A 14,159-nucleotide genomic window follows, 5' to 3' on the forward strand; every position below is an offset into this window, starting at 1 on the left:
TGTCTGTCTCTCTCTTTCTCTCTCTCCCTCCCTCCCTTCCTTCCTTCCTTCCTTCCTTCCTTCCTTCCTTCCTTCCTTCCTTCCTTCCTTCCTTCCTTCCTTCCTTCCTCCCTCCCTCCCTTCCTTCCTTCCTTCCTTCCTTCCTTCCTTCCTTCCTTCCTTCCTTCCTTCCTTCCTTCCTTCCTTCCTTCTTTCCTTCCTTCCTTCTTTCCTTCCTTCTTTCCTTCCTTCCTCCCTCCCTCTCTCTCTTTTTTCTTTCTTTCTTTCCCTCTCCAGTTCTTAGCACTGCACTTGATAAATACTAGATGCTTAAAACGTTTGCTTAATGAATTAAATTGTGCTCACTTGGATCCATTGGGATTTCTTTCTGAGAGTACTTTTGCCAAACTTTAGTTCCCTAAAATATTTCTTCTAGCAGAAGATAAGAATCATATGTAAAGAAAGTGAAAATTCCCAAGAAGAAGTAGCACCATCATGAATTATCAAAATATTCCACTTCTGCCTGGCCCTCAGACACTTTCTAAAGCAAAAGATGATGAGAAATGTGGAGCAGAACCCCTTGAAAACCAACTAGATGTTGATGACTTTATGAAAATACAGAGCATTTTTGAGGTAAGTGTTGATGTTGGTAACTGATTAAAGAAAACAGTAGGACACAGAAAAAAGTGTCTCCAAGTGGGTAAGCACAGGACATTTCATACAGTAGGTCTTTAATAAGTGATGCAGGGTGGACTAAAGTCTGGGAAGTGTCCTTGAGCCTGGATTGGCCATCATCCACTTTCTGTCTTTGTCTCTTTGGCACTATTTCTTCCCACAAACATAATGTTTGGTTTAAGATTGCTATCTATGAGGATGAAGCCAGTTTTCAGGAGGACTGTGTCCCTGGCAAGGTATATTTTTGGTAAATGCCATCCTGCTTAAGGCAGGACAGGAATATTAGGGTTTATGTTGACTGTTAGTAATGATGCCCTTTTCTTGCAACTAGAATTAGTGAAAGGGCTCCCCTTAAATCACATGCTGGAGGGCAAATCCTCTGGCCACATCCTTTTTTGACCACTGTAGTCCCTTCCCCAAATGATCATTTTATGTGGTGCTGAGCAAAATCAATAATCAACATAAGGTTCCAATTCTCCCACAGCGAGCAATGGAACTTTAAAGCCACCAATATTACTAGTGATTTGTGTAAGTCTCTGTTGAAGAGACCGTCTAAGTTCCAAAGTTCCCTTTTACATAGCTCATTGAATTAACTTGGAAGCTGGCAATCATGCTAAATGAACAAGTTACTTTTTAATGACTTTTAGGCCAACCCAGAGGTATGGAGAAGTGCTCTTCAGAGTCTGAAAATAGAGCTGGGTGTGAATCCCCATTTCTTCTAGTTCATTATGCTTTCCACAGCATGAACCAGGGGATACTAGAGGTCCTTTGAGGGTGCCCCAGAGCATTTGTATTAATTTGAAACAGACTTTGGAATGCAACCTTAGAACAACCTGAGAAGCTAAGGCTTGTGGATACGTTGCCATGCAATTGGTTCCCAATTTAATCTGTTATTAGCTACCTTAGACAGGTCGTACTTTCTTTTAAACGTTCAATTACATACTCTGTTAGGAAATGTTTCAGGATCTCCCTTTGCGTCTTTCTTCAGCTGTCACAATGGTGTCAACCATCTTATTATCACATACTCCATCATATTTACGCCCCACTTTCCAAACTCTCTCTAGCACTTTCTCAACTAACTCTTTATATATTTGCCAAGTCAACCAACCCTATTTGATGCAGAGATATCAATGAGGCTCATGCCCAGTGCACAAAATGAGCTTGGCATGTTTTGATAGACATAGCAAATATTTTGACAGCTTGAGAACATTCAGAGAAAAGAAAGCAGCAAATGATGACAGCCTCTCCCCATGAATGAACAGCTGTCTGGCAGTTTGGTTCAAATGCTAAGAATACAAAGTATCAGGAACCAGGGTCTCTTTCCTGGGTTAACATTCTGAAATGGAAGAGAGAGTGTGAATGCTTCTCACTTGTTGACTTGGAATTCAAGTCCCTCCACTGTCTGGCTCAAACTTTTCTTTCCAACTTTCAATCAATCAACAAGTATTTATTAAACACTTACTTTATGAAAGTAGGAAAAGAAGAAAAAATGAAAAACCCTAAAGGGCCTTAGACATCATTGAATCCAACCTTTTCATTTTATAGATCAGGAAATTGAGGCACAGAACTGTTCAGTGACTTGTACTTCATAATGATTGTTTCTTGTCCAGTCACAGTTCAGTGTCTAAGGCACCATTTGAACCCAAGACTTCTTGGCTCTAAGTCCACCGCCTTCTCCACTATACCACTCTGATTGTCTGTTTTGCTGATGTTTTCTAATTTTCCAGCTTCTCCCCCTAGTGAAGAGTTAACTACCCCAAATAAAGTGACCCCTCAATCATATCTGACAGTGGTGGTAGAATTCCCTGTCCCTGGTCCCCTTTCCTACTGTGAGCAGGGAAACCTATTTCATGATCAGTACTTTGAATCAAGATCGATTGCACTAACCCAAATTCTGATGTCTTTTGTATTGCTTCCCTTTATAATCCTGTGTGATTTTTCTCCCTGCTGGACCTATTTTTGGTCTCCCTCACTTTATATATATCTTTCCAACTTTCTTTGAATCCTTCATATTCATCCATTTCTTACAGCACAAAAATATTCTATCACATTCATCTGCCATTCCCCAGTCAATGAGCACTCATTTTGTTTCCCATTCATGGCTATAAAAAGTACCATGATAGTGATTTTGGCATCCATGGGATCTCACCTTCTTCCTGACCCTATTTTCAGAGTGTTGGTTCAGAGGATCATGACTGACAAGCAGGGGAGGAAAATAATGTATGACCCATAAATCACATCCCTGCAGAGAAGAGCTTAATGACACTTTTTTTAAAAAAAAAACAAATGACGATTTACGAGTGTGCTTTCAACAAAGGGAAGTCCATCCATTCTGAACTGATTCCACAGACAAAGAGCTGAGTGAACTGGAGACTATTCTGAAACCAGTCCTCCAAATGAGGCTCCTGAGCCAACACTACTGCTGAGCCCAGTATGGATATGGAGAGCAAGACGATGTTCAGATGGAGCCCTGCCATCTGTCATAAGCTTTAGACCCCAAGGCCACAGGTGCAGTTTGTTGTTAAAGGAAAAAATTGTACGCCAAGTCTGTTCTGAAACAAGGAGAACTAAAAGAATCTGTGGTCCAGACATTCACAGAAATTCTATTTGAACATGCAGATGTTAGCCGCTGATCCTGACCCCTTGGGGTCCTGACTTTTTCTCGCAGCCTATATATTTAGTACTGGAAAGAGAGATGCCCGGAATTAGATGAAGTTCCATTTTCTCAAGCACAAGTGTCAATAGTAGTCATTGACTAAATGGAAACTGTGCCATTAAAGCATATGGCAAATGTTTTAGGTATATTTACAGATGAACTATATTTCAATATGGTATATTAGTTAAGATACTATTTGGTGGTTAGGGAAGCAGTGATTAGGAAACAGTGTGAAGCAAGAGATAGAGTGCTAGACTTGAAATTGGAGGGACCTGAGTTGGAATCTCAAGGTAAGCACTTACTGACTACATGGTCTTGGACAAGTCAGTTACTTCTGTCTACCTCAGTTTCTTCTTCTGTGAAATGGGGATGGTGGAGTTTTCAATTTAATGACCTCCAAGGTCCCTCCTAGCTCTGTATGTATGAGCTTATGGTACTGTCAAAAAGCAATGACTCCTAGTGTGAACAACAAACAATGTGTTGTGTACATATAAGCACAATGTATCCAATGAGATATATATGTGTGCTCTATCCACTGAGCCACCCTGCAGCACATACATATAAAATGTATGTATATATATATCCATGTATAGATTCATAATTTGCATATATAGCTATACATCTATATTTTTATTTATATAAACATGTGAGCTAGAAATCCCATGGTATCTCTGGGAGTTATTCACTTCACCTTATGACTATGAATGTTAGAAAAATGCCAAACCCTCTATGATTCTCAGAGAATGACTGATCTTTATCCCATCTCTGGTTTTTTCTGTCAGTTTAAAGGGTGTAGAAGTGCGATGATAGCCTTATTTCTGAGCCCATAGCCCACTAAAATATCCTCCATGAGCTTGCTGTTTTTCAGTGAACCCTAGTTAGGTGATATTAGCAAAATGGAGTCACAGACTTAGCCGTATACAGTGCTTTTCTCTGGAAAATAATAAAACAATAGTCCCTCCAGATCTAGGTCATTTCCTTCACAGTCCTAGGAAATGGACATTCCATTTTGCTCAGTTTCCACAGCATCCTCTTCTATAAGCAGGCAAAGGGATGCAGACAATCCAACAAAACTTATACTTGATACCAAACTCACACAGTAGGACTCATTCATTTACTGAGGATTGAAGACTTCTAGACATGGAAACCTTCACAGCATGGTCTATGAACTTGAGATCTCATGTCAATTATCACTCATGACAGTTGATCTTTTCCTATCCCATCACTGAATGGGATCCCATCCTTTTCCACTGGACCTTTGGTAGTTTCTTGATGACACTAGTTCATTTTTTTCTTGCCTGTTCTCTGTCAGCCTGCTTCTGACCTTGAATCTTTTGATTCAAGTTTCTGGTTGCCAAGAAGCATGCCATTTCCTCTCTCAATCTCTAAGTTCTTGACCTTGTCCTCTATTATCTTATTAAATCACTGTTGTGTGTACACTTCTTTCTCTTTCCCTGCTAAAAACTCAAATGTAGGCACTTCCAGTCCTAGGGGGAGAGGGAAAAAAATGAAAGGTGTTACATCACATATAGTTTGAACTTGATGCCCACTGAGGTCCCTTCCAACTCTGAGACTCTTTGACATCCCATAAGTCTAGATTTCCAGTGAGCCAACTGAAGTGGTTGAATCCTTGCAGATGAACTAAATTAAGTTATCTGGGTTTTGTTCCCCTTCTTTTCAAATGATTGAATCAGAAAAGACATATGTAAGCATGAGCAAGGAGAGCAGAACAGGGTGAGAAAACTTTCATTATTCATAGAATTTCTAAACGGTGGCTTCCATGACTCTATCCTTTAGCGCTTGGATTGCTTAGGGAAATTAGATAGTCTCTTGAAATTCAGATCATTTGTATTTCAAACATATTTTACATTTTATTAAGAATCCCAAAGCACAGCCCCTTTGGGAGTGAAGAATCTCTATGCATTACATATTTCATAGCAAATGTGAGAGGAAGAAATTGTGGCTGGAAAGAAACAGACCTTTGAGGTAGAAATAAACCTACCTTTGAGAGATGGTGTGAGATGATGCATCCTGAATCTTGTTAGCCCCCAGCAACATTCATGCTCTGATAGCTTTTCTTTCTTTGTGGCCTCCTTATATGTGACAATGACAAATATTCTTAAGGGATTGATTAGCTTAAAAAATATTTTCCCTGGCTAATTTCTGTATTGGAAGGCAGAAATAAAGAGATGGCTAATGAGGAAGCTACCTGTACCGAACTTAGGAAAGAGTAGGTGTGATCACAGCTCCTTGTTGATTGATCAGCTAGAGGTTTGACAGGTGAAGTTGTTAAACTTGGAGCTGTGAAAAGTCCCTTCAAACCATCGAGATAACACAGTGTCTACGGATGGTATTTAATTGATCTCTCTATGTGAATGGCAAAATACAGCCCCTTTTTAAGTAGAGCTCTTTGGGCCACTGAATTCAACTTGCATGCAGGGAGATTGTAATTTCCTTTGATTCAAACAATCTCATTTGATTCGGTGCCATAGACATTTGTTGAGCATTTACTCTGTGCAAGGGGGAAGCTAGGTGGTGCAGTGGATAGAGCACCAGTGCAGGAGACAGGAAGACCTGAGTTCAAATCTCACCTCAGACACTTGACACTCACTAGCTGTGTGACCTTGGGCAAGTCACTTAACCCTAACTGCCTCATCCTGGGTTATCTCTAGTCATCCTGATGAATATGTGGTCACTGGATTCAGATGGCTCTGGAGGAAAAGCGAGGCTTGTGACCTGCACAGCCCTCCCTCACTCAAAACAAAGTCAAGTGCAAGTCATGTCATTTTTCTGATGGTCTGGTCTTCGTCAGTGAAGGACGAACACACACACACACACACACACACACATACACACACACACACGCTGTGCAAAGAACTGCTTCAGGCACAGATGATACAAAGAGAGAAAGAAACAATACTTGCCTGCAAGGAGTTTCCATTTTACTGGAGGAACCAATAGCATGTAAGCAAAACCCAAAGAGAGTTCAACATCAGTGCCAAAATTGATGCCATCAATGAAAATGGAATTTATAAAATCAGATATGAAATAGAAGATCCTCCTGTTAAAATCAAAAGAGTAGAAACAAATCTAGCCGATATTGAGAGTAAACTGAAAGAATTTAGGAGGCTGAATTTCAGGACAAATGTATTTTATAGACTCCCAGAACTGGAACCCTAGAGTTTGAGTTGGAAGCAAGCTTGGAGGTTAGCTCCTCATTTTACAAATATGCCTATATCGCTCTAACGTCTCCAAGGGAGTTCAAAGGCCATCTGCTCCAATTCCCTCATTTTATCATTGAGGAGAGACCCTATAGAGATTAAATAACTTGACAAAGGTCACCCTATCCAGTGAGGGAGTCAGAACTTGAACCTGGATCTTTTAACTCTGGGCAGTTAGATGGCATAGCAGATAAAGCACCAGACCTGGAGTCAGGAAGACCCAAGTTGAAATGCAGTCTCAGATATTTATTAGCAGTGTGACCCTGGGCAAGTCACTTAACCCTGTCTGCCTCAGTTTCCTAATCTGTCAAATGAGTTAGAGAAGGAAATGGCAAACCACTCCAATATCTCTATCAAGAAAACCCCAAATGGGGTCATGAAGAGTCAGACACAACTGAAGGACTAAATAAGTTCTGACTCAATGTAATGTCTCCCCCACCAGCCCCATCAAACTTTCTCTGTGGCTTTCTGATTTCCTTGTCCCTAAAATGAAGCAATATAACCTGATTTATTTTACTCCTGGGGTCAAGGTGATGAATGATGCTAGAAGAAAGTAGGTAGGAAAATCCAGACCACTAATCATAGCAGTCCAATATCTAGATTGGCTTTCTCAGCTACTCCTGCCTCTCAATTAAGACCAATGTTTTGGGAGGTAGGAGTTTCCAGGTTGGTTTCCTGTAACTCTGGGTTACAGGAAACCCAGTTTCCTGTAACTCCTGTTTACAGAACTTGGTCAATTAGATAGAACCAAGAATAGCCTCTTATTCTATGACCTTTGCCTGGAGAAATCCCTTTGCTTAGTTCAAGGTCTTTCATCTTTGGTCATAAAATCTTCCCTTATTCCTCCAAGCTACAAGGGAACTCTTCCTCTTGGGATCTCGGATGGAATTTTGTTCAGACATTTCCTATTTATCCATATTCTAAGTCATAATTATCTCTTTATTTATCTTATTGCCTCCCCTTGCCCCCAATAATTTGTGAGCTCCTTGGGGATGAGGACTAGATTTTGCCTTTGTATTCTTAGAAACTAGGGGAGAGAGGCAGAAATACGTTGAGAGTGAGAAAGAGAAGGAAAAAATAACATGAGAGGGAGAGAGAGGGGAGAGAAGGAGAAGGAGGGAGAGAAGAAGGGAAGGAGAGAGAGAGACAGGGGATGGTAAGGAGGAAGAGACAGACAGAACAGAGACAGAGGGAGGGAGGAAGGGGGAGAGAGAGAGAGAGAGAGAGAGAGAGAGAGAGAGAGAGAGAGAGAGAGAGAGAGAGAGAGAGAGAGAGAGAGAGAATCTGAACTTGTGATTTCACTAGTATAAGGAACTCTGAGGTGAGGAAACTCGCTCAATCATCATTCATGCCCTACAACTTTTTAAAGAATTGCCCAGAGCAGTGGTGTCAAATTCCAATAGAAACGTGTTCCTGCAGCTTCCTATTGACTTAGGAAACCACAAATTAGTTTTGTCTGCGTCATATGGCATATTTATTTTATTTCCCAATTATATTTTAATATGGTTTGAGTTTTGCTGGTCAAGAGTCTGACACCCACGTGACCAGCCCAGGCTTACACAGCCAAAGGTGGGAGTTGTACTAGGATCATAGGTATTGAATGTTTGCTAAACTGAATTGAACTGTGATACAAAATGATGGAACATGAGCCATGGCAGCGTGAGAGTGTTTGGTCTGGAGTCAGAGAACCTGCTTTCAGCCCCCAGCTTAGCAGTGGGATAAGGTGGTGCAGTAGAAAGAGAAAGAAAAGAGTAGGATTTAAAGCCAGCCTCAGGAACTTTCAAACTGTGTGATCTTCGAAAAATCTTTTTTTTTTAAATTTTTTTATCTTTTGTTAATTAATTTATTTGTTTTCAGTTTTCTACAATCATTTTCATATATCTTAGATTTCCCCCTCCCTCTCCCCCTTCCCCAAGATGGCATGCAATCTTATATAGATTCTTCACATACAATCTTATTAAATACATTTTCACCTTAGTAATGTTACAAGAAGAATTAAAATGAATAGGAGAAACCATAAAACAAAACAAAACAAAACATAATACAAAAGAAAATGATCTGCTTCAATCTGCGATCCAATTCCATAGTTCTTTCTCTGGATGTTGAAGACGTTTTGCCTCGAGTCCACTGGGAATTTTGTATGTCCTTGCGATGCTGTGAAGGGCTAAGTCTACCAGAAAAATTCCTTGTGCACTGTGGTTGTTGCTGTGTACGTTCTCCTTGTTCTGCTCCTTTCACTCAGCATCAGATCATATAAGTCCTTCCAGCTCTCTGAAGTCTTACTGTTCATCATTTCTCATAGCACAACAGTGTTCCATCACAATCATATAACACAACTTGTTGAGCCATTCCGTAATTGAGGGGCATCCCCTCAATTCCCAGTTCTTGGCCACCACAAAGAGAGCTGATATAAATATTTTTGTGTATGTGAGACTCTTTCCCATTTTTATGATCTCTTTGGAATACAGTCCTAAAAATGATATTGCTGGGTCAAAGGGTATGCACATTTTTGTAGCCCTTTGAGCACAGTTTGGAAAAATCGTTTAACTTCTAGTCTCTGTTTTCACATCTGTAAAATGGGGATGGTAAGAATAGTGTCCAACTCACAGAGCTGTTGCTAAGATCAAATGAGATTACACACACACACACACACACACACACACGTATGTGTGTGTGCAAATGTTCAGGCATAATTTAAATGCTCATGTGCTACAAATATTATATTTTTTGATCCTTACAACAATTCTTGGAGGTAGTTACTACTATTGTAAAAATTTTAAGGAAACAGAGTCAGGCAGAAACTCACACAGCTAGTAAATGCCAGAGACCATATTTGAACTCAGGTCTTCCTGACTTCTGGAGGACGACTCTGTCTGCTATACTCTTTAGCTGCCTCTCTCAGGCCTTAGCAGCCCAGGTTGCTGATGCCCAGGTATTTCTGAGGGTACAGTTGTTTGGGCTCCTACAGACTGAGTTGGCACTTTCTCTCCTTTCCTTTTGACTCTCAACCTATCCCTTCCCTTCTCCCTGGCAGCCCTATATAGGATTCCACACCCTAGGAAGTCTCTTTAGCCCAGGGAGGATCTGGCTGGCTGCTCAAGAAGGCTGATAGTTTTCTATTATCAGTACCTTGGAGTCCATTCCCCTCTTTTTCTACAAATGGGAAAACTGAGGCACAGAGAGCACTTGCCTAGGGTCACACAGTGTCTGAGGAGGGTGGGGTATGAACACAAGTCTTCCAGGCTCCAATTCCAGTAACATTTCCATTACACCAAGAGTCAAGTAGTATTTTATTTTAATTCTGTCTTTAAAGGGTGATCTTTTAATTTTGAACCACTATAGTGATTTTAATTGCATTTTATAGTCCACATGTGTCATTACATTTTAAAATTCAAACCTATTGGACTGAGTCTAATTTAGGTTTGACCCATGATGTTAGGATCACTTTACCTCTTTGACCCCCTTTTCCTTATTATAACACATGGGGGTTGGATAAAATGATCTTAAAGCTCCTTTCCAGTGTGAAATTTTGGGATTGCTAAGGTTTCGAACACTGAGTTAATATCTTTTCTACAAAGAATTAACCTGTTGGCAAATTCAATCAATATCAGAGCTGAAATCTAAACCATAGTTCTTAAAATTATCATGGGAGCATAGACTTAGATCTGAAAGCGATCTTTGAGATAATCTAGTTCAATTTACAGCTGAGGAAACTGAGTCCCAGAAAATGAAATGATTTATTTGCTCAGGGTCACACAGGTAGCAAGTAATCTTGCTATAATTCGAACCCACTTCCCCTCACTTCAAATCCAGCATTCATTCTGGGGTACCATGCTGCCTACAATCTAATTTATAAATAGCAAAACAATAATTTAATGAGACACCGTGTTGGACATTGTCAAGGTGGTAGAGTGCGAAGGGAGCTGGACCTGTAATCAGAGGACCCAAATTCGGATCTCAGATCTGCCACCAATCCCTTTGTGACTCTTTGGTTTAGTGACACTGGCCTCCTGCTCATTCCAGGAAAAGATTCTCCATCTTTTGGCTCTGGGCATCTTCTCTGGCTGTCTCCCATGCCTGGAATGCTCTCCCTCCTCAGCCCTGCCTACTGCCTTCCTACCGAAATCCCACCTTCTCCAGAAAACCTTCCTTAACCCCATTTCATTCTTGTGCCTTCCCTCTGTTCATTGTATGTATTTGTTGGCATGTTGTCTCCCCCACTGGAATGTAAACTCCTTGAAGACAGAGGCTGGCTTTTGCTAGTGCTTAGCCCAGTTCCTGGAACATAGATGTTTAATTAATATTTCTTCATTGATTTCACCTTTTAAGGATTCAGTTACCTTTTCTGAACAATGAGGGTTCAGACTAGATGACTTTTAAGCGTTTCTTTTTCCTTGCAGCCTATGACCCTAGGGTCCTTTAAACTGGCTCTCTGCAAAATAGGATAAGAAAATTCCCCTGCTGCTAGGGCAAGGGGCATAGTTTCTAGAGCATGGCACCTCATGCTCCTCTCCTCCCACTCCCCTCTTTTCCTTAAGGAAAATCAAGACATCCAATTTCCCCATAGAGAATACGAGCTAAATGGGAAGATTGTCTTCTGTATTTCTTTGCCTTTCCTTTCCTGTTAATTCCTTATAAGTCCTTTCCAAACATGCAGTTCTGGCAGTCCAGGACATCTCTTTGAGATGCTTCGTTTGGACATCCTTAACTCTCAAGACCTTCTTGGCACCTGCTGTGAAGTCAGGGACCCTAGGAGTCAGCCAACATGTAATTTTTAGGAGGAAGGAAGAAGAGGAGGAGGAAAGTGTACCTACTTAAAGAATCATAGATTGAGACCGGGAAGGGACTTTGGAATTTACTGAATCCAACTCCTTTATTTTACATAGAAGAAAAATGAGGCTAAGAGATGACTTGGTAAGGTCACACGGGCGGTACTCGTGAATGAATAAGTTAATAGGACCTAACCATCTTACAGATTACCACTAGGTGCTATGCTAGCCAGTGTGGATCAATCAGGGATTTTAATGGAAGTTGAGTTTAATTAGTAATATGACAACTCATGTTGCCCCACTTAATGGAAAATCTACTTGCCTATTCTTCACCTATCCTTATCTCCTCTCCTCAACAAAACCAGCCTATCCTTTAATTCATTCCTTTCAGGACTTTCAAGGGATTAGTTTTTTTTGATAAATTAAGGTGTTAATGTTAATTCTGATAAATAGTGTTTCAATCCAGTCAAGCATATTTTAAAAACAAATAAACAAAAAGGATTATGGAAGAAATTTAGAGCTGGAAGATGCTCAGAGGTCCAATTACCTCATTTTACAGAAAAGAGACTGAGGCACCTTTCCAAAGTTCACAAAGGTTAGCAACTGGCAGAGGAATGTGGGTCCTGATTCCAAATTCAATGCTTTTCCTTCTGTGCCAAAGGACTGAATTTCGAACACTGAAAATTTCCGATACTGTGAGGGAAATAATTAGGCTAGCAGTTCCATCCAATACTCTAACGCAGAGGTGGGGAACCTGAGCCCTCTAGATCCTCAAGTGAGGTCCTTTGACTGAATCCAAACTTCACAGAACACATCCCTTAAAAAAAGGATTTGTTCTGAAAAACTTGGACTGAGTCAAAAGGCCACTCTTGAGGACCTAGAAGGCCTCGAGGTTGCAGGTTCCCCACCCCTGCTCTAATGTAACCACCTGTGCCAACGTGGAAGTTTGGTCTGCCCTTGCCACTGGCCCCCAGAAATGCTCTTGGGGGCATTACATAATGGAAGGTAACTCAGGATCAGACAGACCTATAATGAGAACTCTTTACTTGAAAAAAAAGATAGATTTTTCGTTTAATAACAGCAGGCACTAAGTAAATGTTGAACTCAGCCAAACTGAAGGTAAGCAGCTCAACCAGCCCACATCCCCTGGTGATAGGACTCCTGTGCCTGATCAAAGAAAACACAGTCAGTGTAAAGGATGATAAGATAAAAATAAATAAATAATAAATAAATAAAAGGAAAAGATGAAACTGGGCCATTGCTTGTCTTCTTTCTTTCCAAAGCTTTATCAAGGGGTATTTATCCTAAGAAAAATAAATAAGGTTTAATCTATAGCTCCATTATGCAGTCCAGCTAGCTTTCCTGCTGCCTTTGTCAATAACTTACTTTTGAGCAAAGGCAGCAGGTGGATATGAGCGAGAGTTTCCTCCCCCCTCCCTGGAGAGAACCAAACCCTCTCAGGTATGGTGGCAGGAAATCACTACTGTGATACAGCGCTCCCTAGCCTCTCCCCTGCCCTCTCCATCCCCTACCCATCCTCAGACACTTGAGATCATATTCTAAAGACAATCAAACCACTGGATACGCCATCTCCTTTCTCTGTTTCTGATCTGAGGTTACACTTTTTGGGTGAGACTACCGTTAGAATGTAATCAGTAAAATCTAGAGCTAAAATCTAAAATGGTTTTGGAGTGGAATGAGCGAGTGAGTCTGTCTGTCCTCATCCTCTCTCTCTCTCTCTCTCTCTCTCTCTCTCTCTCTGTTTCTCTTTATCTCTCTCTTTCTCTCTCTCTCCCTCCCTCCCTCTCTCTCTCCCTCTCTTTGTCTCTCTCTCTGTCTCTCTCTCTGTCTCTCTTTGTCTCTCTCTCTCTTTCTCTCTCCCTCCCTCCCTCTCTCTCTCCCTCTCTCTGTCTCTACCTCTCTCTCTCTCTCTCTCTCTCTCTCTCTCTCTCTTCCTCCCTCCCTCCCTCTCTCTCTGTCTCTCTCTGTCTCTACCTCTCTCTCTCTCTCTTTCTCTTCCTCCCTCCCTCCCTCCCTCTCTCTCTCCCTCTCTCTGTCTCTACCTCTCTCTCTCTCTCTCTCTCTTTCTCTCTCTCTCTTCCTCTATTTCTCTCTTTCCTTATTTTCCTAATTATACTTACTTTGATACTTAAAAAGAGAATGTCAATTTCCTGACAGGAAAACTGAGGGGATTGGAGGCCAAGAATGTTAGGGAGAAGCCTGAATTGATTACAGTGATCCTAAAGAGTTAAACTGGTCCTCAGATTCCCATCCAGCGATAAGCAGTTCAGGGAAGACTTAAACATTTGTAAAGATAATGTCTCATGGGCTCATAGGACTTGCTAAATTCTCCTGTGACAGTAATAGCTTTACATTTTCACCCTCATCCTCATACTAACAGCTTTGTGTCCAGCCTTCTAGAACTTTCTACAAAGCTCAGGATTTAAATATTTTACGGTCAATAACTAGCATTTGTTGATACACTCTGATTTTTATACACATGCTAATAGAAAGGTATATGACACATAGTTAGATTATAGATGATAGGGAAGTGGAAATGTAGATCGACAAATAGACTGACAGATAGGTAGGCAGGTAAATAGATGAATAGATAGATAAATATTTTGAAAGAGCACTGAGGACTAGTTAAAACAACCACCAGACACTATTTGAGAAAATGCATGATACTCCCTTCCTGCCCTTATTATTATATAACATGACATGGCAGCGGGTGACAGTGAAAAGCCAATGTTGAATTGGTTTTGGGAAGACAGGCGTCCTAATGTAGTACTGGTGAAGCTGTGGAAAGCAGTTTAGAATTGTGCTAAGAAAGTGACTAAAATGCCCACTTCCTTTGAC

The 14,159-nt window shown here is 40.8% G+C and overlaps 1 protein-coding gene across 1 annotated transcript in view; it reads left to right on the forward strand.

Annotated features, from left to right (window-relative positions):
* Positions 1–420: 420 nt before the first annotated feature.
* Positions 421–14,159, forward strand: part of WDR49 (WD repeat domain 49) — a 198,229-nt gene continuing 184,490 nt past the window's right edge. Inside the window, exon 1 of the mRNA XM_072618556.1 lies at positions 421–612. Within this exon, the coding sequence (XP_072474657.1) occupies positions 475–612 (138 nt within the window). The 5' untranslated portion in view covers positions 421–474. The remainder of the gene's footprint in view (positions 613–14,159) is intronic.

This window comes from Notamacropus eugenii, chromosome 6 (assembly GCF_028372415.1).
Source record: "Notamacropus eugenii isolate mMacEug1 chromosome 6, mMacEug1.pri_v2, whole genome shotgun sequence".
NCBI lineage: Eukaryota > Metazoa > Chordata > Mammalia > Diprotodontia > Macropodidae > Notamacropus > Notamacropus eugenii.